Source organism: Rhyacophila brunnea, unplaced genomic scaffold (assembly GCF_057557595.1).
Source record: "Rhyacophila brunnea isolate RB1 unplaced genomic scaffold, BYU_Rbru_1.0 scaffold_1, whole genome shotgun sequence".
NCBI lineage: Eukaryota > Metazoa > Arthropoda > Insecta > Trichoptera > Rhyacophilidae > Rhyacophila > Rhyacophila brunnea.
Window position 1 is genome coordinate 44407695 of NW_028232751.1, and position 27998 is coordinate 44435692.

A 27998-nucleotide genomic window follows, 5' to 3' on the forward strand; every position below is an offset into this window, starting at 1 on the left:
ATATATGTAGGTCCCACACAATCTCAAAAATACGATATTAATAATTATTACATTTCTAAAGGTGAAAGAAACAAAAAAAATCGGTGTGTGTACTTATGTACGCGCGTTAGAAGTTATACTTCTTTGGCGTAACAAAACAAATAATTATTGTATTTTACCAAAACTCAACTTTGCCATACAGCGGTTATAATCAATTCAGAAGTGCCCATGATGAATTAATAAGAAAATCAAATTTTATTCGCGTGTTATTATGATTATATTCATTTCGGTCTCAAGGGTATTTTATCGATATAGCTACCGTCAGCAATAATATTATGTATGCGAACAAATAATATTATTGCAGAATGTATCTACCTCTGTTTGAAAAATTTAGCAAACCGCTATTTCGACCATCTTTGCTTAAACAGATGACTGTACAACTATTTTCGTTAACAATAATAATTTATTACAAATCAAGAGTAACACATAGAATATTTAATGGTTTAAATGAAACGTGATATTGGCTTTTGTGATGAAACATAATAATTATTATTGTCTTCAATTATTATAAACCGCTAATAAATAAATTGACATGGGATATACGACAAATATTATCCTAAACTGTAAAAATATGTATTTTTGTGTATGAAGTGTCTGTGGAATATAAAGAAGGAAAAGATAATAATACTTAATTTTTAAAATGACAACCACGATGGCCGTCGTGAGTCTCAGGTTCGAATCCTGGGTCTGGTGAGTACACATATCATTTTTCAATTTGTGTATGAGTCAGAGTATGGACCTAATAGATTGAGCAAGTGGCTGACATCCATTTCTCGTAAAAACAAAATCTGTTAATACAAACCTCCACTCTGTGGAGGCCCATATGTTCTTATTAAGATTGGAAATGGTCGAAAAAAAAAATTCTTCTTTTCGTCTGCTTTGCTGAAATATATTGTCTGCCCAAATCTTTAGTAGTAGTGCCTGTCAGATGTTTAAATACTGTTTCTGAATTTCTTAGTCTAAGATAGGTAGGTAGGTAGGTTTCGCACATTTCTATATTTTCAGAAAATTATCTAGCGTTCCAGATTCACGATTCCCATAATATAATTTGGTATAAAATACTATAATTTTGAAATAGACGATAAATAATTTGGTGAAAATTCGAGTAAGTATACCAAAATATAAGTTAAAATGTAAAGTATCAAAACTCCTGCAAAATTTTCTAGGCCAATGTCTATATCAACCAAATTTCTGGACTAGAGATTGGAAAACTGGTCGATTTTTAAGACTAAGTATACTTACTACCAGTATAAAAAAATACTTAGTATAGAAACTTGTTCTAAAATACTTACTAGTATTTGGAATACTATATAGAGCGTTTGGCGTGCGTATGCGACAAAAGTTTCATACTCAACTGAAACTAAAACCAACTCCATATTAGTTTGAAATGCGTATCGGCTTAGGGAACTCAGACTGTGTATCGGCTTCAATAGAATCGCTAAAAATACGCAGAGCTCCGCTTGTCGAGAAGTCCCATTTATTGTAAAATTTTAAACACATTTTAAAGTTATGAGTTGTTTTTCTGTTAGGTTACAATATTCTTGTTAACAAAAATGAATAACAGTGATTTTTTTAAATTTTAAACATGTTTTGAGCGGTCGTATAACAAGCCTAAGCCTGTGCGTCATCTCACCACTGCTGCGACACAAAATTTATGACCTATTATTCAAACATTCGAACGCAATAGACTAATAAATTAAAATATACATACCTATATTCCAGTGCTATTTCGTTCACGCGCATTTAATGTCAATAATGTTGAAAGTCTACCAACTAGCGAGTGCACAGAACAGCGACTCGCGATGACATCATCACAAGTTTTTTGGAATAAGTTTATAGGGCCACACATACTGAGTATGGGTAGTTTCATCCGAAACTTGAGTACACAAACTGATGACAGTATTTCCAACTCACCTCTAGTCTGGACTAGATTCGAATAAAGTCTCAGGGCAGGTATGACTAACTTCAAGTAAGCTGTGATCTACTATGCAGTATCAAAAGTGGAAGTGGTCTACCATACTCTCCCATTGTATATTATAATTTGGCTGAGCTTTTGGTAAAAAATAGCGAGAAGTTCACTATAAATAAATATTTGAACTTATATGTTTAATTCCGTCGTTAGTGTGACACCTGGTTGGCATTTCATTCCATCTTTTGGATATCTAATGGAAGCTGGGTGTTTTAGAGTTAAAACTTCATTTTTAAGAGATAGTTTGCTCAATGAATGATATTGTTAACCAATACTGAATGCTATTTCTTCAATTTTCAAGCCGGATTTAAATGAAAATGACAGTAGGTACAGAACAAATTAATTAAGTTTTTTGGGTGTCACCGAATTTCTTTTCGACCTCCTGAAGTCTGAAATAAAAAAGTTGTACGCAGGCAACTATGATTTTTGAAGAAATACTATAATTGCTCAACACTGGTTGACCACTATCATTGGAACAAAATTTGCATTCCATTATTTTGATAAAGAAAACTTTTTAATCTTATTTTTTGGGAAAAAGATATGGTAAAGGCCTCTTCAGACAAAGCCATGAGACAGAAAATGCTTTCTTCTTTCGACCATGTCCGATCCTAATAGGATCATATGGGCCTCCACAGAGTAAAGGTTTGTATTGACAGATTTTTTTGTTTTTTACGAGAAATGGATGTCAGCCACTTGCTCAACCTATTAGGTCCATACCCTAACACACACAAATTGAAAAACCATATGTGTACTTGCCAGACCCAGGATTCGAACCTGGGACCCACGGCGTTATAGTCCAACGCTTAAGCCGCGTGGCCACCGTGGGCGTTAATGCGTTAATGGGCGAAAATGCTTTACCCCCCTCGAAATGGAGTTTCTTAATTAAATTGAGCGCGTGGCGTCAATACCATTGCTATAGGAAGTTTCCCATGCTTTCAATACCCATGTCTTTTTAACTGTGCATCTGTTTGAGTGGTTACTAGATTAGATTTTTGTAATATAATAAATATCATTCAATATGTAAGTCAATTTTATTATATTATTCTTAGTTAATTAAATAATGTAAAAAAAAATACATATTTCGAATTTGTACACCATTAAATTCATTATTTATAGTATTTCACTAAATACCATGTAAAAATATTTTTCATTATTATCATCATAACATTACTAATTCATAAAATTTTTGCTAATTCGAAATAAAATATTCAGGGCCCCTTGAATTTAAAATTAATGGGGTGGGGTGGGGGGGTTTGGGTTATTTATATTGCATATTGATTACTAAATGAAATAAAAGTTTTCTGGATATCTTTTATTTTTTAATGTAATACATACATGGAGTAAGTAAAATGATACAGAAATAAAATAAGTAGTTTTCAGTTTTATAAATAATAATATGTAAAATGAATACTAAAAATTAACAAGTATAATAATAATATATCTTATGCAGATAGGTAGTTAAAGTATCATAAAGTATTATATTTGGAAAACCAAGCTTCTAATATAATATATTTACTGCAAACAACATAACCCTCATTCATATATTTCTTGTAGTGTATTTGAATACTAATAGTTCAACATAAAAATTTTTCAACTGTGGTCTTTTAAAAATCTGCAGCATCTTTGCTTGAACATTGTGGAGAACCTACCTTTCATTGTCTGTATATTATTTTTATAATATGTACACAGTACAATAATAAAATTGAAAATGGAGATTTCAAACATTTGAATCTAAATTATACAAATAATAATATGTAGTATTTAAAAAATACATTATTCTGACGATTCAATTAAAAATAATTGTGTGAATCAAGAAAATTAAGTTTAAAGACTATATACTTTAAATTTAAGTAGGTACTTATGTAAACTGAATGAGAATTTAAAACATAAAGCTCACTGGAAGCAGCCAGATAGATCCCCGCATCATCCACAACACATGCGTCGCTTCCAGTAGGCTTTGCGCCTAAGAAGTACAAATCGAAACAAAACAGATCAAAAAAGATTTCTTTCAGTCAAAATATTATACTATTTGAAGTGTTTATCTAAATAGATATATACATTATGTAATACATAATATCTGCACCTGAGAGCCAGCGTCAACTTCAATTTGGCTAAAAATGATTCAATTGCAGATTTTGTACCTAAATTATTATATCTGTTAATCCCAATTCACACTTTGAGTCTATTCATAACAGAAACATGGAATTCTCAAAACATTAAAGCCGTAATTACAATCTTAGTAGTCTGTCCGGCTCTCAGGTATAGATATTTTTTTAACTATATAAAATCTAACCTATAAATACATACCTACGTATTGTTGCCTCATAAATGGCACTAATGTCTTCAATTTTCCTCTTAATTATTAAACCTTCCATTATAATAATTGTTTGGTTTTAATTATTTCTTATATTATTATAGCTTATGGAAATCATAAATTGACGAGACAAATTACATTTCAATATATTGTATAAAAGACAAGCTTATTAACGGGAAACATTGTATTTATTTATCTGTAATTATTGTAATATATTTATATCAATAACACAATCAAATTCAATCTTTCCATTTATAAATGTATAAACATAAATTGTCCGTTAATTAAGTATACTTTTGTATAAAACCTGTAAAATAATAGAGTTAGGGTAGGCGAAAGCTTTCCATTTTTTCTCATTTCACCGTAAAGTTATAAGATAATTTCAACTATCATGAATAACATCAGCCTTCGCTTAACACGTCAATAATGAAATTAGGAAATGGGTTGATTATTTTCATGGCAACTGCTGTCATGTGTAATAATTTTAATAACATTTTGATGAAACTGTACTGAAAGTGTTGACTAATACCTTAATTAAATTTTAATCAATATATAAATCATTTGATTAGGTACTCATAAAGAAAAGGCCAAGGAATTCATAACAAGTACAATTTTCATTACTTTCTAACATAGTTAATTTGACGTCATTTTAGAAACAAAATCTGTAAACATTGTCAAAGTAAATATTGTACACCTTCATTATTTTAAATACTTTGTATATCATACAAATACACATACAAAGTGTTTTCCTTTCTATATAACTTATTTTCTATAATAAACACTGTACATAATATGAAAAAATTACTAAACATTTTATTATTACATATCTCATAAAATCGTTAATATGTTATCAATCATCATTAAGCGTTTGAAAAATATTTATTATAACTAGTCCATGTCCATGTCCTTATGTTAAGGGATATTCAATTTAAAATCATTGAATGTACCACTAGTAATTGTGGTAATTAAAGTACAAAAATAAAAATAATAAATCATGTTTTATGGCGTGACTTTATAGATTTTTGTTTCATTTTTATGCATTTCATCAAAGGATTGAAAGGATTGAATTGACCATAAAAAGGTCTCATTATGCGCGCTTAATAATAATTGATATGTTTTTCACACCATAAATACTATGTATAACTAAATTTTAGGTCTTGATACAAATCTGTTGAGATAATAATATTATATATCGTCATATTATGATAATAATTGTCGTGGATAATTCCTATTATTAGTGATGGATATTAATTATATTTTACAAAATATTATTTTAACAATTAAAATTTGATTTTCATCATAACAATTAGGTACCTACACATTACATACCTACACATAAAGAATTTATTTTTTTGACGTTTTGATAATAGAATTGTCATATATTGTGTATCAGCCTCTGAAGTTAATTATGTTGAATAGGAGTAGAGATGTAGGTTAATTTATTGTCATAAATTTAGTTCAGAAGTTTAATCAACATGCTGTATATAGATATAAATTACATGACCAGTTTTATATTATGTAGTATGTAGTACTGAATGAATTTCATATTATGTAGTTCAAATTAGAACCTTGCAAAATGGTGATCTACAACAATCCAAATACACGTTTTCAATAATAAATACATTTCTTTTAACTTATTTTAAATCTTTGTTTATATCATAAAATTAATTACTGCTGAATTTAATACATTACAACAATATTCTTTATGTTTATATGTATATTTAACGAAAAGATTAGTTAGTATCTATTTTTGTGGTTATGATTATTACGAGAATCTCTTTCACGGCCGCTCCATTCTTTACGGCGCGTGCTGGAATGGGGGTCATGGTGATGGTGATGATGGTGATGTCTTTTCTTGTCATGGTGACCACGTGGTGGATATGCAGCCACATCTGATACAACAAGCTCTGAACCATCCCTCATACCTTCATTACTCATTCGATGGTGATTGTTCCTGTAAGACATTGGTTCATCCAAAGTATCTTTACGGCGTAACGGAGAATGATTTGAAGGTTTAAGTACCGCTTTGGATCCTGCTGATTCGTGCAGGTTTTCCCATGCTTGTCGATAATAACGATTAAGGCCGTTCCTTGACTCAGAGCTAGATGAGTCGAATGATGCCACAGTGTTGCAATCCGGTGACGCGCGATGGCGGTAATGTTTGGCACTGCGATTTCTGTAAAATATAAACTTGTTACTTCTAAAAGAACATTTCTCTCAGTTAGCTTTTACACTTTTTTTTATTTGGCAACCACTCTGTTTGTTTTTTTTTTAAATATTTGTTTTATGTTTTTATAACTCTTGTTGTAATAGTCTACATAGTAAAAATGTGTAAGGTTAGCATTTTGAATAGAGGAAGAAGGTAAATTAAGAAGCATTGCATGTGATTTTGTGTACTGCAACTAATTCATGTGTTGTGCCGGGTGCCATATTATGTAACTGAACTAAATAAAGCTAATGATATCAATTGTGTGAATAATTACACCTTATTAGCAGACTATCCCCTTAAGTCTGTAAATACATTATCAATGTGCCAGCTATGTGCTTGAAATTGCATGTAGTATCATTATCCGTCGTACCTTATTCAATTAACTTAGATAGTATCACACTGGCAAGAAGATTTATATGTTAAGGATGGGGGCTGCTATAAAGGATTTGAGAAGTAGCCAGCCCTCTGTGCCGTGCGGTAGTTGCGAGAGAACTCCCGGCGCCCGACTTGCTGGTCGGGGAAGGGCAGAGCCAGCAGGGTATACCATCGAGATGGCATGTCTCTCACCGGGGGCAACATGTGTTTTTTTCTTGGCCGCGCTGAACTGTTGCATGCACAAAACCAGCCATCGTTAAAGTTGATGGTATGCAATCTTTACATAATTTGAAAATTCACTTCTTACAATGCACACAAATACAACCGTATCAAAATTTTGGGAAACTATTGCATTTACGTATCAAACGAAATTGAAGTTTTCATAGCATGTAAAACATAAAGTGCAAAGAATGAAAATTAATTGCTACGAGGAATATTTCTTGACGCAATCACATTTATTTAAATTTATGTAAAAATTAATTGTAAAGTTTATTTTTTATTTATAGAAGTGCATGTTACAAAAAAAATAGACGTGATGGAGTATGAGATGGTGTTTCTGATTTTAAAATAATTTAAATTTAAATATTAATATAATTTATTTACCTGCGAACTAAGATTACTATTGTAGTAATAATTGCAGCAAGAAAGACAAAACTGCCGAAAGCTCCGAGCGCAATAATGGCTCCCAAGTTCAGTTTCGCATTCAGAGTTTCCCTTCTTTCTCCATCCACAGATAAGGGAATATTCACTCTTGGAGTTTGATCAGTTCTAATATTGTTATTGGCTCCTACGATTTGTTTTTCTTGAGGATGTGTGGCTACTATGATTTGAGGAATATGCGCACTGCCACTATTACTAGCGTCCGTAGCTGTAGATGGGGGACGGCTAGAAACCCTCCTAGTAGACTTTGTCTCTTCAGCTAAACTGGACAGTTCGACTTTTTGAGTTGTTGTCGAGTATGTGGGATGTGACGTATATGCCGGCCGTGTTGGCCGAGTGAATATGCGAGTTGAAGATGGACGACTCGGGCGTTGAATAGTTGTAGCAGTAACAGGAGTGATGTCTTCTGTAAAACACATTAATTCATAAATTTGGTTGGCTTATAATTTGTTAGTACTTTGAACAGGATTTTGCTCTGTCATTTCTTTGAAAATTTTATATAATTCAGTTCAATTGAGTGAAGACCTTTTTATAAATAAAATTATGCAAACTTTAGGTACATTATCATAATACAGTTTCTTGAAACTTGCAAAAATAAACTTGGTGGATCGAATGGAAACCATTCCATTGTTTTAAAGGGGAAGAGTTTGAAATTTATCTTTTTTTCTGGTTTATTTTCCAAAATGTAATAGTTGTATCCTTATAAATGTGCAGTATTTGAATGTACAGGTTAATATTCCTGGAGAAAAGTGTAGCATTAGCAGGTATGTTACCTGGAGAAAATTCTAGCTTACGCTCTCACCATGAGTATTCTATTGAATAGTAATAAAAACGAAATGAAATAGATCATTGAAGTTAATAGCCCTACCAAACTACACCTATGAGTCTATTCTATACACAAGGCGGCTATCGATGGCTAAAGTGATAAATATTATCACTTTATCATATTTATGTATTTAGGCGGTTAATTGTTACAATAAGTTAACCATCTAAACCTGGGGTTCACAAATTTTTTCGTCAAAGGGACAATTTTGAAATCAAAAATATGTGGCGGGCCGGACCTTTTTTTGTAAATATTTTGTTTTTAAAAAACATAAGGCAAAAAAATTTCATTGTACAAACTTATATTTTTAACTAAATATACATTACTATTAATTACTCTTATATACTTACTAAAAAATAATATTTAAATTTTTGTACCATGTGTTTTATGGAATTTGTTCGTTTGAAACTAAATCTTGCAATTTAGGCTCAAATTTCATGGTGTGAATACGCAAACCAGATGCAATATTGTTGTCTGTTAAGTTTGATCTTAAGTTTTAATTATTAATGCTCTTTGTAGAAAATGTTTTTTCATAAATATAGTTACTTCCAAATAAAGAAGCCATTTAATTTTAATTAATATATACTTAAATAATAGGATAAATTTATTTTTAAATGTAATTTTTAATATCCGATATGAAGAATAAAAAAAAATAGAGATTTAACATAAATCTCGGGAGACACATCAAAAAGTCACTCGGGACACACTTTGTGAACCCCAGGTCTGAACTACCTGAAACTGTTTATCTCGCTCTAAAAGTTAACACAGCCAAGGTGCTGTTAAAACATAGCACTTTTGGACAGTTTAAACGGTTAACTTATTGTATAAATTAACTTCTCAATACATAAATATGATAAACTACCGTCGATAGCCACCTTGTCTATAGAATAGCTTCGCTGGACTTAATCAGGCATTTCACGGTACCCTATGTTTGATGAGGTGCATCAGTTTTTTTATGACTAATAATATCTCAGGAGAAGTTATCTAAAACTGAGTCTGCCAAGTGTGCTTTGACTGAATTTACATGCTTTGAACCCATTGGAGACAACAAGTCATTCTGGACAATCGGTGTCAAATTGACGCCACTTGTCCTGGGTAAAAATGTTTTATTTTTTACTTTTAGATATTTCTTAAAACACTACATATTTAAAAAGATGAGTTTCAATTGAAGCGTTTCAATACCTACAAAAGTTTTGAAAAAATATTTTAATTAATCATATAATATAAAAGTTGTAGCAGTTTTACTAGACTTTTCTTAAGTTTACTACAAAATTTAATCTGGCCGTTGGTACACTTTTTTCCCCTTTTTTCCCCTTTTCTGTCCATCTCCAATCGGTTTACTTAAGATGCGTATGTGAGATAGTAGCATGTACAGGCAAAATTAAAAACTAAGTAAAAAGAGCTAAGTAATACAAAATTGCATTATAATCTAAGTAAACAATTTTTCTTGTTGGCAGTATGACACCGCAAATTTTCTAAATGCAATAAGATTAGCCTATGTAGCGACCAGTGCGCCAACATCTGGTTGAACCATGCGATAGATCAGTAAAAATGAAAATGTGTATATAACATTCATCTAGTAACTATATGTTACATTATAATATTATTATTACATAATTAATAAATTACCTTTGCAAATGGGCGGTGGATTATCCCATTGCCCTGTAGCCATGCAAGTTGTTCGTTTTGGGCCATTTAATGTATATCCACGGAGGCAAAAGTACTCAACAATTGATCCAAAGGAAGTATCGTTGACACTTGATGCATATTTTCCATTCAAAATCTGTGGTGGAGGCTCACATTGGATAGCTAAAACATCATAGGATTACACACAATTTTCTTAGGCAACTTTTTACTAGGAACTATTGGTTCCAAATTAATTTAGCCGCTAGATGGCTAGGATACAAAATAGTTTCTTTAATAAATTACATTCTGTCGAGACATACAGGATTAGTTAAGTATATTTTTAAACAAGTGGGTCTTTTTTTTCTCTTACTTTCTCGTACCTTCTTAAAATTAGTATTCTACCTACGAGTATGTATTTATATAATAGTATTTAATTTTTCAAAGATAATTTATTTAATATTTTTCGAGATACAAAAACATAGAGGTATTAAATTGCAGATAGATATAAATCAAGACAAATATATTATAATGCAATTGTTTAACGAACCTTCACATCTTGGAGGTGGCCCATTCCATCGCTCGTCAATATCACAGGTGAGTTGTGCTCTACCAATAATTTCATAGCCTTCTTCACAGGTGTAAACTACATGACTGAGATAACCAACGCTTCCATTTATTAACTGATATCCTCCGTTGGGGATATCTGCTGGATATCCACATTGTATCCCTGGAAGTAAAATTCCATAATTGAAGATGGTGCATGAAATATCCATGATATTTTTAAATCAATGATGCAACAGTATCAATGACGTGCAATCCATGTGATGATGAGCACTGCCATAAATATTTTATTATCAATAACATTATGCATTTCTTACTCAATTTCATTATAAATTTTACTAAACTCTACTTACTGCTTTGAATGGTTCTATAATTTTAGTCACTTAGTCGCTAAACCCGCTCTGAAGGTTTATTTGAGTTTCGAGTAAGTCATGAAAAACAGTTTTGTGCATTTACAATGATGTTGTTGCTGGGAGTGGTGACATTTGTATAGTGATTTAAACGTATGCTATGTTTTGAATCACGACGTCTGATTGGTTGGCTATGCATAGTGAATTTAGTAACCTGTTGTTTTATCTTAGAGCGTATTTGGCAACTCAAGTTAATATTCATTTTGATTTTTTGACGAAACAGGGCGGACTTTAAAACTCGCACCTCTATCTAGACCTATCAATATAGAAGATACGTACATTCACAACTAATTTATTAAAAATTAGCCCAGAGCGGGTTTGGCAACTAAGCGATTCATTTCTTGTGACTTTCTTGAAAGATTGTTATTGTAGTCATTCTATATTATGAATTTTATTGAAATATGTTTAGAATATCGCTGATACTCCACAATAAATCACACCAAACTGCTTCATTGACTGCTCACCATGATCCAATTAGTTACAAAATTTTAAATAGATAAAATATAGAATATAGTAGGTAGATATGTATTTTTCAATAAGCGTCCCTATAAACAAAAATCACCGCACGCCTGTGGTGCGCATCGCCACTAAAATAACCTATGTGAATAATAAAATCTATTCTTTTTTTTTTTTATTTTTTTATTTTTTTTTTTTTTTCGACCATGTCCGATCCTGATAGGATCATATGGGCCTCCACAAAGTGGAGGTTTGCATTGACAGATTTTGTTTTTTTACGAGAAATGGATGTCAGCCACTTGTTCAACCTATTAGGTCCATACCCTGACACACACAAATTGAAAAACAATATGTGTACTTGCCAGACCCAGGATTCGAACCTGGGACCCACGGCTTTATAGTCCAACGCTTATGCCGCGCGGCCATAAAGATGAGTGTGTCTCGAGCATAGAATATATGAAAAACTGCCTTATCAGCGCAAACATGAATTTAGAATTGGTCTGTCTAAATAAATTATAGGTAGTAAAGAGCTCGTCATCATCAAATATTTGTAATGAATCCAATGTGATTACTACGTAAATTGGAGGTTTTCTTAAAATTAGTTTTGGTGGTAGGTATATCCAATATTGAAAATTTTGTAAAACATGTGGTGTAATATCACAATAAATGATTTGAAAATATATATAAAAAAATATTTTGATAAAATTGCCACATTGGTGGTTTTAACAGCTCAATGACTATTTAAAATGGAAGAAACTTACTTTTACATACAGGTGGGAATTCATTATAGAATCCTGTATCTAAACATATTCGAGACGTAGGTCCGACCAAAAGATGACCACTATCGCATGAATATTCAATATTGGCACCAACGTCGAAGTTCTGCGATGTCATTGTGGAGTTTGGCGGCTGCTCTGGTCTTCCACAGGCCTTTGGTTCTATAAATATGAATGTGAAATGTGTTGAATTTAATTATTGTTACACACACAATATGGGTCACACTCCTGTTAGAAATAGTAAAAAATACAGCTAGCAGCGATTCGCAACATAAAAAAATACATATCATCTGTAAATGTGCGCAAATATTACACTGCCATACAAAATATAACTTACTAATTAAATTAAAGAGCAATATTTATAAATTTCATTGTAAATATTAGATATATAAACATTAGAAAATGTATATTAATTTCTACGCTGTCGCATTATAACTAACACACTTATAAATAATTAAAAATAATTATGTCCATCATTACATGCTTTTAAAATTACCTATACTTAACTAATTAATGAATTATTGTTGAACATGGTGAATTTTAGGATTATTTGTAACATTCCCAAAATGTGTATATATATATATCTTGTATATTATGTAAAGTTTTAAGATAGTGTGAATACATTTTGTATATTAAGTTGAAAAAGAATGTGAATATCTTTTGTATACAAAATTTAAAGATAATGTGTACAGTGATACCCCCTACATACGCTACTCTGATTTACGCGAACTCGGAGTTAAGCGGTTCTTTATCTGATACTTCAGGCTCAGTTCCACCAGAAAAGCTCATGACAATTGTAAGCTTAACAGAAGGTCTCAACCAAGGCCTGAACAAAAACGAACCATAAGTGCGAGTTAGAAAGCATTCGGCATGCGTATATCTCCGCAATATGCGTCAGAGTAAGATAGAAATCACCGTTAAATATTGATTTGAATGACTACTTTCATTTAAATTTCATTCGCTGAAATCTTACTGCCGTATTCATACACTTTTGAACCGCATTCAACGCAGTAAGCGGTTTATCGGCCGAATAAGAAAACTATAAAAAATGCATACGTCACGAAGATGCGTACAGGAATGCGCACCAAACTTAAAATGGCGGCGATCTGTGCGAGCTGTCAGTGTCACTTTAATATACGTCTAAAATGAGTTCATCACAACAAGCGTTTAGTAGGAGACTTCAAACCTTTGTAGGTTTTATAGATTATTGGAAAATGTGTGTGAAACAGAAAGGAGAAGAAACTGCCCGTCGTCATTGTGCTATAATCGAATTCATGATGATGCTAAATGCTTGTAAAAATGTATACATATCGTGTATCGATGGAGATGTATGTTATATTGTCAATAAGCCCGCGAAGCTGTATTGCCATATTATGGAAATATTTATTGGGTATACTTTATCATTTTCTGCATTAAGAAGTATAAAATAAATATGATTTTATAACAAATAAATTATTTAAAGTTCATGATAATTATTCATTTATAATTATTAAATTTATATGGTACCGTTTGCACATTTTTACACCTATTCACAATTACAAAATTTTAAATTAATTATCGGGAAATTTAAATTTAAAAGATGGTAACATTAGCCACGGCATGACACGTATTACGTCAGCGACGTGACGTCACTATTCGACAGATTCAAATTAGGTTTATGCATGCAAATTTGCAGTAAATAGCTTGAATGCAGTTTGCTGTTATATGCATACGCCAGTTAGACTATAGATACATCTAGACGCCACCCATTGCATTGCTAAATGAAGCTGCGTGCCGTGCGTTTGGTTTGTGGGCGAGCGAACGCATTCGTAGTCAAATGTTCGAGACCATAGACCATTTCGCTAGTGCTCGCCCAAAGTGCTCGCACTAAACGCTCAGAATTAAAATATATTTTTCTATTTTTTTACGTTATATAGTATTTTTAAGCGGTCAAAATGCAACAATTAGGTAAAAATATTCATAATTTAAGTTATTTTAAAGAAACACGGTCACTTGATATTAAAATATATAATAATATGCAAATAAATTATTACGAACATGTATCAACTTACCTATGAAACGTAATACCATCTTCTTGTTTATCAGTACGGCTACCACATTTTAATACAACACACAGAACCATCTTTTCTACTTAATTAACTATAAATATTTACCACTGACTTTATGTTTAACACAAAAAATAGCTATTTTAGCAACACGGTTATCGACGCATAATTAAACAATAAGGTAAGATTTAGCGGCTACACCCTAGCAAACCATATCCCAAATCTGTAAACCTTTTATCTTACTCTAGCGTGTGTCGCAGAGATTATAAGGGTGCCGAATACTTTCTCACTCGCACTTATGCATCGTTTTTGTTCAGGCCTTGGCTGAAATCTATTATTTTTGTGTTAAATATAAAGTTCGTGGTAATAATTTTTAGTTATTTTAGTAGATAATATGGTTAATTATATTGTGTTTAAATTTGGTAGCCGCACTGAGAAGCAACATGTTGGTATAATGTTTCATAGTTAAGTTAATAATAATAAAACTGAGGTTTTACTGTGCGTTATACGCAAAGAAACATGGCTTCATTTTGTCGAACACTAACCAGTCTCTTTATATTATTACTCTGAGGTCTCAATTGACACAAAAAACAATTTTTTCGAAAGCATAGACTCCAACAAAGAAATTCTGTGTGAAAAAAAGAAAGCATTGTGTCATACGAATTTATTAGGTTTTATGAAGCCACCGACATCGAAATAATTTTTTTACGTAACTCATTTATTTTTTTAATATTTTTTACATGTACAAAAAACTGTAATTTTATTAATATTTTTCTAGTGTTTTTGTTAGTCCTTGGTTCCAATTAAACAAAATTTATATGTACCTATTTAAATGCACCTTTTTATATACCTATATCGCGTAACTTCGGGGTATTACTGTATATAAAGTTTAAAGATAATGTGCAATACTTACGATGTTGACATATAAAATTAAGATTCGTCAGGCAGTTGGTATCCGACCATAGCCATCCTTTGCTTCCATCATAGCGAGCGCAGTCTTCGTTGCCTCCAGGCAGATTCCAGAAAGACACTGTTACGTCGTCGCCGTTCAGCCATTTCCAGTTATTGCGGTCTCCCTGATCTCTGACGGCTCCCATCCAATATTGACTGCTACTGTCACTCCTGCAATAAAACGTAAAAACAAAATTGTACCTACTGGAATGCGGTGTGAAGTATAACATAGTAATATGTTGCTATGGTAGTATATTAATTATCCCACCACAATGATGGTAGTTACCTAATCAAAATATGCGTTATATAATTTTAATGTAGGTAATTAATATTATTGAATATTACTAAATATATTAACGATAAAACTATAAATTCACTAATTGAACATGTAAGTACTTACAATACTTTTGGCGCATTTGGGAAAACAGATCAGAATGTATATTTGGCGTGTGACAAAGTTGCGCGCGCTGATTTAACACAAAATTCTTATGATTATATTCATTTCGGTCTCAAGGGTACATGCGCATGCGCATAGTGTCATTCAGTTAGTCGTTCAATACAACCGAGTAAAGAGCATGTGTTGTAAACACAACCAATATTGTGTCATAATAAATATATTAAACAAATTTCTGGAGATTAAACATTCTACACTGTTAATTTATATTCATAAAACTTTATTTATATTGGAGTGTATATTTATTTTTCATTGTAAAGATTGTGTATTAAATTTGAGGCCATATTTTTGTAAGTGTTATTTATGAGTAAAATTATATATCAATAAATAAATAAATTTTGTGAATGTTGAGTTGGTAAATAATTCAAAAAATATGTTAAAATTTGATTTTTTATTAATTCATCATGGGCACTTCTCAATCGATTATAACCGCTGTATGGCAAAGAGTGTGTTATATGAGACACAGATGAATTGCGTACGTTTTCATCAACTTAATCCACTGTAATATTAATAGACTCAGGTAACGGCTTATTTTGTTTTGTAACGCCAAAGAAGTATAACTTCTAACGTGCATACATAAGTACACACCGATTTTTTTAAATACGTGGGTAGGCAGTTACATAAAATATTGCAAATGATTAATTGAGGTGCTGTGGATTAAGTGTGTACAATTGACATACATAATAATATTATAATATAATCGTTAAGAGCGATCACCAGATAGTAGTGGCGAGGAGTGAAGGTAGTCTGTTAAGATTCGACATGAATAGTGCACACTAAACTTTGTCAGTCATATATATTTGTTTTCAGTGAGCTAATAATACAATTTCAAATGGTGCTGAGTAGTTTTTATAATTCAATTAATCCAAGCATAAGCATAATAGTTTAGGTATGCCATGGACGATCCAGCAAAAATAGTACACACTTTTTCAGTCAAACTTATTTATTTGCATTGAATTTTTAAAAAATACGTATTATTACAGACACTGTTGGTTAGTTTTTTTTAAATTCATTAAGCTCTACCTAACTAAACCATAATCGATAAAAATATTCTTCTATCTATTATATAATATCTAAAATTATCTATAGTTAAATGGCTAAATTTTTGACTATTATCTACTATGGCTTGGATTAGGCAAGATTTAATTGAATTTGAAAAATTAGCACTAACTATACATTGCAGTCTTAGTTCAATGAAAACAAATATTTTTAACTGACAAAGTTTATTGTGCACTATTTATGTCAGATCTTAACAGCTTACCACCACCCTTCGCCACTGCCATCTACATATTTATGTGTGAAACAAGATTCAAAAATACTAATTTGTATGCAAAATTAAAAGCACTTTATCCCTATGGACGTGGTATAAATTATGGTGTTCAAATTTTCATAGTCACCTATATGAATTGAATGTTTTTAAATTGCAAACGTTAATAAAATTCGAGAAAAATATCTTATTTTTTTGTCGGGATAGTAATAATGGCTCGAGTTATAGAATGTTGAAAATAGTTAGGTATAGAATTTTCAATCTAATCTAATTTTGAATTCGTTTACTTATGTCTATTCGATTAATCGTCAACACCTCAATTACGAATTTATTCATTGACTATGCACATTAATAAATAGGAGGGTCGAGAGACTTAGTCTTAGGTGGTTAGACTGTTCAGAAAGAGATGCAGCATCCCTTAGTTTAGACGCAGTGGTGAGAAGCTGGGGGATAGACAGAGGGGAGTGGAGATGCTTGGAAACGGCTGAGATCAATGATGATGATAATGATGCATTTTATGTTTTTTTTAAGTTATCCTATATAGGAAAATACTAATCTACGCATGCAAGTGTGTTTTTTCAATTCGCTAATTTGTCTGCAGACAATATATAAGTATAATTAAGATAATGGGTTGCAACCATTATCTTAATTATACTTATCAAATGTTTCCCAAACTATGGTATTCATGATGGTTCGCAATCGGATTTCAATTGGTATGCGAATGATTGTAGGTACCTATCTACTCGGTATTTTTTAATTAAAAATTACATCTAACTAAAAATTCTGTGGTTTCAGGGTAAAAGTTCTTAATACAGCTGAGATAATCGGTTTTGAAATAAATCACAGTTTTCAAAATACTCTTGTTTATAAGTTAATTGGTATATCTTTTTTTTATTTCTTTTACTTTATTCATACATAATTAAGTTTTTTGATATTGTGTTATATTCAAAAAGTAATTTTACTCAGAGTTAAAAATGATTTTCTTAACTTAAGCTATTTCTGCAAATTAAAATATCTATTTATTTTTCCTACATATGACAAAATCCATGATATACAAAAAATCACAATTCTTTACACACATTGGCACTAAAATCTTAATTTCGTAAAAGCGCTACCCCATAACCACAGACGTATTACGAATATATTATATCTTATTAAGTAGGACATGCTGGTTAAATCGTGGTACAAAAGTGGTACACGCACGCTGCCAGCTTGGGAAACACTGCTCTACAGTGACAATACCTGTAGGAATATTAATCACTAAGTTACATGCATACAAAATATATTATGTTGATTTTTTACTCAATATAATATATCGACAGAAGGTATCGAAAAAAAATATTGGAGCGATCATTAATTGGATAGAAGGGAAGAAGACTGAAAGAAAATCACAAACAAATATTCCATATAAATATTCATTAATATTTAAAATATATATATGTATTTTGGGGCCACTGGCAGTGCGAGAGTCTACCGACATAATATATTATTTAATTAAATTTCAAACAGGCGAACAGTTTACAACTTTTTGCGACAGCCTTTGAATAAACTGTCAAAGCATTGGTGTTGTTAACAGTGCAGCCAATATACGCGTTGTGCATACATTTAAATTGGTTATTTCACACAAAACATTTTGGGCTTTTCTATTATGCTTGTAAATTTATAAGCGTCTCGTATTATGAAACGAAGATTTGTAATAGAAGAGACTACTGACTGAATAAAATATTAAACATTTTTTATAGACCTACATTATTTAATGACTTCACTTACATACTGGTACTGCAATCATTGTGCTGTAAGAATATAATATATAAATACCAACGCAATGATATCCATATATTCTAATATCAGCAATCCTTCCAGATTACATCGATATTTTTAGTTAACTCAAAATATCCAGTAAAAAAAATGTTACAAATTTGTTAGAACTAGTTTGGTTTTTAGTGTTGCAGAAAGTTAAAAGTTAAGTTAAGTTAAAAAAAGTTAAAAATAAGCGCGTATTTTTTGGGCCTTTTTATAGTCATAGAACATTTATTTATGAAAACCTATCTAATAGTAATTATACATATATAGGTAGTGAAAATGAAGGAATTGAAATGATTTAGTATTTAGCTATCACTTGTTATGGAAATGAAAGCATTGTTAATATAGTTATGTATTAAATTTCCAGTTTTTATAGTAATAATATAGAAATACGGGTCGATGAGAAATGAAACCAGTCTCAGAAAAAAAAAACTAGAAGACATCAATGGTACGTCTTTTTAGCGGTCGAGACATGGATCTGGTTGGCTGTAAAATTCTTTTAATCATTTTAAATCATAAGAATATGTCACGAAAAGTTAATGGTTCTGAGATATGACTGTATAAAAGTATCCTCAAAATTATTTGGGCTGACTTGGTGACAGATGTTGACTCTCTCAAACGAATGAGAAAGGACCGAGAGGATCTGCGTAGTATCAAAACCTAACTTTTAAAATACATCAATCACAATATTATGAGAGGAAAAAGTACAGCATTCCTTGTCATCCAAGGCAAGATCAATGGCAAACGTAGCAGAGGCTGATATCGTATTTAGTAGTTTAACAACTCCCCTGATTGGTTAGAGTGCAGCTCCGTAGAACTGTGGTAAAGACGGCCTTGGTGGTGGTAAACCTCGGTTAGGCGATGACACGATAGTAAGAAGATAGCAATAAATTTCTTAAAATGTATTTTTTGTTTAATGTTTATTTTTCCATGGGTATTCAATATAGAAAATATTATAATATATAATTTAATATACAATATATAATATGCCCACGGTAGCCGAGCGGCTAACGGGTCGGGCTATGGTGCTATTTTTTCCCAGGTTCGAATCCTGGATTTGGCACATTCTCATATATTGTTTTTCATTTGTGGTTAGAGCCAGAGTATGGACCTAATAGGTTGAGCAAGTGGCTAACATCAATATCTCGTAAAAACAAAATTATGTTAATACAAACCTCCACTCTGTGGAAGACCATAGATCCTACTAGGATCGGACATGGTCAAAAGAAAAAAAAGGTACGTAGGTAAATGGCAATATTAAATAATGTAGATACTAAAATAGAAGTGTAAATAATGGTTTTTTTTAAAGGAATAATGCAACAATAAAACTTTCGCAAGCGCAGTAGGTAGGTACACATGTTGTAACAATAATACATGACACCATATACTTATATAAATAGCTAAATTATTTTTATAGAATTATTAATTAAGTGTTTTGCGAGCTTATTCTATAATTTAGAATAATATGTTATTGAAGCATAAAATATTACCTGAGTACGCGCAACATTATCACAGTAATAAAGAATAGGCTTAGAAGTTATTAAAATTAACTTAATCTAAACATAATTGTATTTTTTGTCATTGAGTTATAATATATAGAGTTTTCATGATTCCGATGAAACATATTTACATAAGATCTAGACTTGACTTAATAAATTCTCGGAGATAGATACTTTTATTATTAGATAGTTACTGTGAATAGGTTGATACTCGATGGTACTTATTTAAGTTTTTGTCAAAGATAATATACATTTTTAACGTTAAGTTTAAATCTATTTTACATATCCAATTCCAGGCATTCATGGATTACATAATACATAATTCAATAGTTATGTACAGTTACCACTAGAGAACATATTAATAAGATAGAAATTCGAAGCCAGTCTTAGTTTATGTTTTGGTGAGGTGTAAGCCATTAAACGCAAAAAATACGATGTCCCCCGAATGTTGTCAAATATTTACAAATATTTAATGCGCGTTGCGTTTACGTGACAAGCTTTAATATATATAACACGTGTTTAAGTTTATCTTATGTTTCTCCACACTCAACAGTTGTATCTTCTTACAACCGCATCTAGATGGTAAAGCAGTTCGCATTATTGCTATGTCCCCTGGTTACCACAGTCATAATATATCTTCGTACAACAGAATGAAATAGTTGCTGTCTTAAAACTAAAATGGAAAATGAATTCGAATTGTTTAGAAATGTATTTTGTAAAATAAATTAATCTAGGTAGGTACCTACTTACTTAAAATCCAATCTACTTAACTAAATACAGGTAATAAATCCATTGTTGCACACTATAAGGGGTCGTCCATACATGACGTCACTCACTAAAAGGAGGGGGTCTGATATAGTTTGATTATTTGTGTCGAAGGGGAAAAGGGGACTGTAGAAAGTGTGACGTCACAAAACTATAAATATAAAGTCATTTCTTTCTCAAAATAAAATATGCCGTCAAATCATTTCCAACCAATATATTTTTAAAAAATGGGGATGCTAGAAAATTTAAGCAAAAGATTTGAGATGGGAATATAAAAAATACCAAAAATTGTGTGATATAATTTATGGACGACCCCTAAGATAGCATAAGCCGTGGGTATTTTCTAAAGGACTGAAGTACTTTAAAGACTAAACATAGACAACGAAGCAAACGATTATAATTACAGATTATAATCGAAATTTTAAAACTTATTCCCAAGGATGCTTGATTTATAAGTCATGATTTGTTTTTTTTTATGATTTTGTATGTATGACTTTCGTATTATTCCGTATTCGATGGTTTAGTCATTAGTACAAAGATATCGTATGTATGTCCAGTTTTATACGTTACGAGAAAATTGAATTTTATGGTTTGAGATGCATGAGAAATGGACATATTATTATGTATTTTGAATGATACAATATACCTATTCACAAATATCCTATTTGGACGTACAATATTTTTACAATATAGGTACAGATACAATGCCGACGAACGTTTTGTGTATGCTCAATTTCAACTAAAACTGAACCTACAATATATGTGCACTAAGCCATCGAATATATAATGAATACAGAACAGATTAATACGTGTTCCCTGATAATTAACGATGTGTGTGTAGGTATATATATTAAGTATATACATTGTTGTTACAATGCCACGATAATGCATCAAAAGTCATAAAACACGACAGTTACGAATATAATTCGCGTAACAATTCGTAATCTATAATGACATCAGTGTAGTATATTTCCTCATAACATTGCAATAATAATTATATTAGACGTGAGTAATTTATACTGAAATCATTTTGTTTCAATTTGCTTAATTCGTTTTTGTCTTAAAATTTGGGTTACCACTGTTATTAGAAGCAATTAATATTACCGACACTCCCATTTCCTCAACCATAAAATAATGAAATGTTTTTTTTTCTTTTTTGTAATAATTATCAGTCTAAAAGTTAGTTGTTAATATCACTATGTCACATCTGCCAAACGAAATTACATCCTACCTTCTTAAGGTACCTACGTCCATCGTTTTTGATATTAACTGACACTTATCGGTGTAAAGACTGTAAAGACATTGTATTGATCAAAATAACACACAATATGTAGTGGAGTCCTCGTTATCCGAGGGTGATTGGGACCGAAAGCGAATCTACTCAAAACAAGGATCAACATTACTTCCTAACAGATGGGTTTAATTGGGACATGTTTAGACAAGAAAAATAAATGTAAAGTGCAAGACATAAATAGCGCAGGAGTGTGGGATTGAAAGATTTAATTAAAGTGACAGTTGATGACTGTGAGCTATTGCATTTTTCTGAAAATTCGTAACTGTGGGAATTCTCGGTTGAAGAATACTCAGATAATGAGGACCCTTTATACTTATTTCATATAATTTAATAATCTGATTGATGGTTTTGTCTGGTGCTGACGTAAGAAGTCCTGATGATTATTAAATTGTGTGAAATAAGTAAAACATAATAAATATTGTGTATTGATTAGATAACCATTATTTATTTTGTGCATTACAATGTAAATTAACTGAGAACCAAAAGTCAAAAGATCAGAAAGGTCGAAATAGTTTGTAAGCTGCAAACTGTTTTTTTTTAGATAATAAAGGAGACTCATTTATACATGAGCGTAAAAACCTGTCGAAGAAATTTTATTAATAACTTAAATATGACAGTATTTTTTAAATAATCACTGATATCGTATTAATAAGATATACCTATTTGGTTTTCTATATTAATGTTTCGTGACACCTACTATGTCGACATAATTAATGTCTTCCCGATCAAAACAACTAACCTGTGTCTTCTCCACAATTCCCAACTGATGAAACCTTGAAGTGCCGGATTACTCTCGTCGACCAGGGTTCCTCCGCGACCTCTGCAAAACGCCAGCGCCTCTCTGAATTTCATGGGCTGGCGATTGTAGAAAATATAGCATTTCCCATTGTACGTGGCTGTACTGCCCGGGGGCTGATCTCTAAATTGGGGACATCTCTCAATAGGTAATGCTTGGTCTGTATATACAAATGCTTCGCAGATGGACAGCTGACTAGGTGTTGGTACTTCGAGATGGACGCTCACGAATGCTCCGGGCATCGGAGGGTTGCAAGGGAGGAAGAGTGGCTGTCCTTCCTCCAGGAATCCAGTGAATCGGTTGCAAATAGGATTTGTTCCAAGGTCTGGTCGATTATTTCCCACTCGTACAACGATCGTTGCTGGCTTATTGGTTCCTAAAATAAAATTAATTCATATCTTATATCTTTGTTTTTATTATGGCTCAGGATAGCTATTATCTTAAAGCCTGCCGGAATAAAAATGAAAATATAAAACAATAGAATTAATAAGAGTTGCGAATAATTTCGGTAGATCTTAAATCTTGTATGTTTATCAGAAGTTCATTATGATGAGAAAAATATAGTTTTTTTTTAAGTACTTACCACAACAAGGTTTTCCAAAGTCCAAGCGTACCAATTGCACCATGTACGGCTCCAGCAAATTGACATACCACCAAGGCACCCGCTCTGGCTTGGTAAGGGTGCAAGTGTCTGCGCTGAAGAAGGAAGATGTGCTTCCATCAATTGCTCGTTGAGGAATTCCTCCCTGCTCAGTGCTGATCTGCATCGGAGCTTTGCCCGCAGCTACATTCAGAACTGCAAAAAAAAAAAACACATCAAGTTAATTAAAATTTGACGTAATACCCCATAAAAGAGAAGTGGTCTGATACAATATGATGGTTTATGACGAAGCTTTTAGAGTGAGGAGATTGTGATGACACAGAACCGGTGGTAAAGCCACCGCTGTAAGTATTAGTGTCTTTTTTCATATCTGATTCCTCAATAATAATTGATAAGTTAAATGTAGGTATAGATATTGTAGCACTTATCTACAACATTTCGCAATGTTAACTAATATCGTCTCGCTGTGATATCGCAGAGCGTGTATCTTGTACGTATGCAGTTCGCCGTATCGCACTTCACCATGAAATGTTGTATCGGAAATATATGGCCGTATATTAAAGACCGTCCAATCTTTTTGGGTCGTATAGTACTGACATAAAATTCATGTGTAAATAAATAAAACACGGTTCTTATCGGTTTACACTTTACAGGAAGTCAGCAGCAAATAAATTTTGAAAATAGCCGATATACTGGATTATTTGTAAGGTTCGGTTAGGTTTTCATTCTTGAATTCATGAATTTTGCCAAAGTCAGCTATGCAAATTGAATTAATGTTCATATTGAATCTAATAAAATTGGTGACCGTATATTTTACGCTTATCTCTTTCCGATAAGAAAGCTCATGGCGAACTGTGCTAGGGTGAAATGTTTTACGTACAAATTACATGTACCTAACCATCGAAGAGAATAAGCGGAATGACATTGCAAATAATAATGATTGTGCTTCAGCACAAGTAATGTATACTATGTAGCTTGTATTTGTATCCAATACTGAATAATATAGCAATGAAAATGTAAAAAAAAATGTATGTTAAAGAGTAATTAAATCAAAATAATAATATATTGTCGTCTGTGATAGCAGTAACGTCCCTAGACAAATTGCCGCCCCTAGGCAGCGCCAAAATGCCACCCCATTTTTTATACAGTATTTTTTATCATCCTTTCATGACTCCAATATCTAAGAAAATTTTTGTATGGATACATTACTAACAACATAATATATACCTACCACTACAGTTAGTAAGTCAGACTGTAATTTTTCGCAAATCTACACGTTTCGCCAAGGATGTTGAAAACTAGATATCGCGAACCCGACAAAAAAAATTACAGTCCTGTTAAACATTTTATGTTAATTAATACATTTTGTTTCCAACCAGTGAGCTGATTTTTTAATTGAAAGATATATTTGTTATAACTAAGTTTAGGTAGCTATTTTTACATATACCCAATGATTATCCTCGATTTGCCGCCCTTCGAGTAGCTGCCGCCCACAAAGGACGCTCAATCTGCCCACCCCCACCGGATGTCACTGTGTGATAGATAATTTTCTAAGAACCTCATAATCATAATAGTCATATCATGAATGTAAGGATGCATACAATTTCGTTCTAATACTTTCTCTTCATTAAAACGGTATGTAACATAATATTATAACTCACCCGAATTCCGTAAATCGGTTGAGTTATCGATGACTCAGAGTATACTAATATATGTAAAGTTGATACAATACTCATCCGCGTGAAATGCTTTCTTTCTGCGGAAGTGCCGCGACTTAACGTAACGGAACATACATGAATCAGATAAAACACACACGGCAATAAAACATTCTACAATGAAGGATAAGACCATTTGCTAACCGCTCCTAAAAAATAGAAAGTTCCTTTTTTTGAGAATAGACATTATTACACATTTGCTCTTAGTCTTTCTTATCCGGAAGCGCCGCTACACAAATTTATTTTAATGGTAAACTTTATCGTGTAAAGTTGGCGTCGACAAACTACGACCCGCGTACCAAACCCGGCACCTTACCTCGATTTGCATGGTCTGGAAGTTATGAATGGATTTTATATTGTTGAATTATTTAAAATTTCAAAGTACCTACGAATAATATGCTGCCTATAAATTTGAATTTAAAATAAAATCTCCATGCCACAAAAGTATGCAGCGTAGATATATGTGTCGCTAGATTTCAAAATCAGCCAAGTCCACATTTAGGTATTTTTTACTTTTTTATGATTTGCTGAAGAACTAATGCTTTCTAACATTTCTGCATTATCAAAACCATCCAAATCCGCCTGTATAATAAGTAAATGGAAGCCGAAGATGAACAGTTTTTTCAGACTCACCCATATCCACTGAAGTAATTATATCACACTCAACCATGTCCATTCACGCCAATCACTGAAGACGATTACAACAACATGGCCGTCAGTTGTTTACGAACCGTTGAGTGAGTGAGTGTCAATGGTGTCTTTTTCAACATTTTTTAATAGAAATAATTAATAAAAAATAATAAGATATATTATATTATTATTTCCTGAGCTGAAACAACAATTTCAGTAGGATTTTAAACAATTATTACTACCAGTGGGTCTATTCTATGCTTATCGACCGCTAAAGTGATAAAGTGAAAAATATTATCAAACTTAGGGTAGGTTTGTATCAAAATATTAGCACTTATTGTAACAATTACACGAAGCCGGTTTTTATTGTTGCAATAAGTGCTATATTTTAACAGCACCTATCTTGCTGCTGTTAAAATATCGCACTTATTGCAACAATAAAAACCGGCTTCGTGTAATTGTTACAATAAGTGCTAATATTTTGATACAAACCTACCCTAAGTTTGATACTATTTATCAATTTAGTGTTCGATAAGTATAGAATAGACCCATTGGTCTTTTATAGTCCAAACCAAGATAAATAGGTTGGTGAACAAATGAAAATTGTATACAGTTGAGATAAGATACAGTTGGTTAGTTTTTAAAACTCAATGAAACCCTGCGTAAACCAAGCCATAATAGATAATAGTCAAAATATCTAAAATTATGTCATTCAATAATATATAATACGTTATTTTAGAAAATTTGAATTTTTATGCACCCGTCAATTATTACATGCGTGGTCGTAGCATGACCTATTTTGGGTGAAAGCTGTTTCCTCATGTCAGGCTCACCAGGGACCAATCTGAGAGAGCTGTGCGGCTGGTCAATGCACTCCCTAGAGATGTAGACATTTTTGGCGATGCATTATGTATTCTATTTTATTGTTGAATTTGTATTTTTTTTGAATTATTGTTGTTTTTTTATTTTATTTCTTTTCGATAAAATAATTTTTTGCTTTTTTTTCTCTACCGTGTTTTTCTATAGTTGATTTACTTGTACTTTTTATTCTAAATGTCATGTTGTGAACGTATTGAATTAATAATTTGTTATGTGCTCAACGTGTCTTTTTTTAAATAAATAAAATAAATAATTTTAGTTCTTTTATAGCTAGAATAATATTTTTATCTATTACCTATGATTTGTTTTAGGCAGGGCTTAATGAATTTAAAAAACTAACCAAACTGTACTATGTATTCGTAATTCAACGAAAACAAATAAGTATGACTGAAAAGGTGTGCACTATTCTTGTCGGATCACCTATCATAACTATTATGGTTTTGTTTAATCAGGGCTTAATTGTTAAAAAAAAACTAACCGGCGCCATCTGCAATAATTTGTATTATTATCACAATGAAAACAAATAAGTATGACGGACAAAGTTTAGTGTGTACTATTATTATGTCAGATCATAACAGCCTACCTTCAACCCTTGCCACTGGTTTGTATTCATTCACCGCCCCTATGCAACGGGACGTCAGTACATGTCGTTGTTATTGGTCTGGATTAGGCGTTACAAAAAAAAAATGTTTGCAGACCCTGAGAGTAAAGACTGTAAAGTAATGTTTACCGTAAACAGAGAAACTTATTCTTGCTACATGACGTGTCACGCTAAAGTAGTCGGGTAAGGCAAGGCACGGCAATTTCTTTGACCTCTTTCAACTCTACCATCGCGCCGATTGCGTTACTTACTCTGATGGTAGGCAAACGAAACAATAAGTCTTTGATTAACATTAAGATTTCGCCAAGCAGTTAAATGGATACTACAGTTTCGTCAGCCTAAGCAAATTTTACTCACAGCGTAAGAACAAAAGTGCGGTACAAAGAGTATTGAGAAAATGCATTATTCGAAATGTTACTCAACTACCATTGACTATTGTAACATTAAGTTTTTGGGCTATAAAATCAGTTGCAGAAAGTT

At 31.9% G+C, this 27998-nt stretch overlaps 1 protein-coding gene across 1 annotated transcript in view; it reads right to left on the reverse strand.

The window, feature by feature from the left end:
* Positions 1-6059: 6059 nt before the first annotated feature.
* Positions 6060-27998, reverse strand: part of LOC147079827 (uncharacterized) — a 119095-nt gene continuing 97156 nt past the window's right edge. The window contains exons 3-10 of the mRNA XM_085945668.1: positions 23676-23888; positions 23036-23468; positions 15177-15385; positions 12204-12380; positions 10563-10742; positions 10019-10198; positions 7510-7972; positions 6060-6489 (exon numbers count right to left, since the gene is read on the reverse strand). Of these exons, the coding sequence (XP_085801794.1) occupies positions 6060-6489; positions 7510-7972; positions 10019-10198; positions 10563-10742; positions 12204-12380; positions 15177-15385; positions 23036-23468; positions 23676-23888 (2285 nt within the window). The remainder of the gene's footprint in view (positions 6490-7509; positions 7973-10018; positions 10199-10562; positions 10743-12203; positions 12381-15176; positions 15386-23035; positions 23469-23675; positions 23889-27998) is intronic.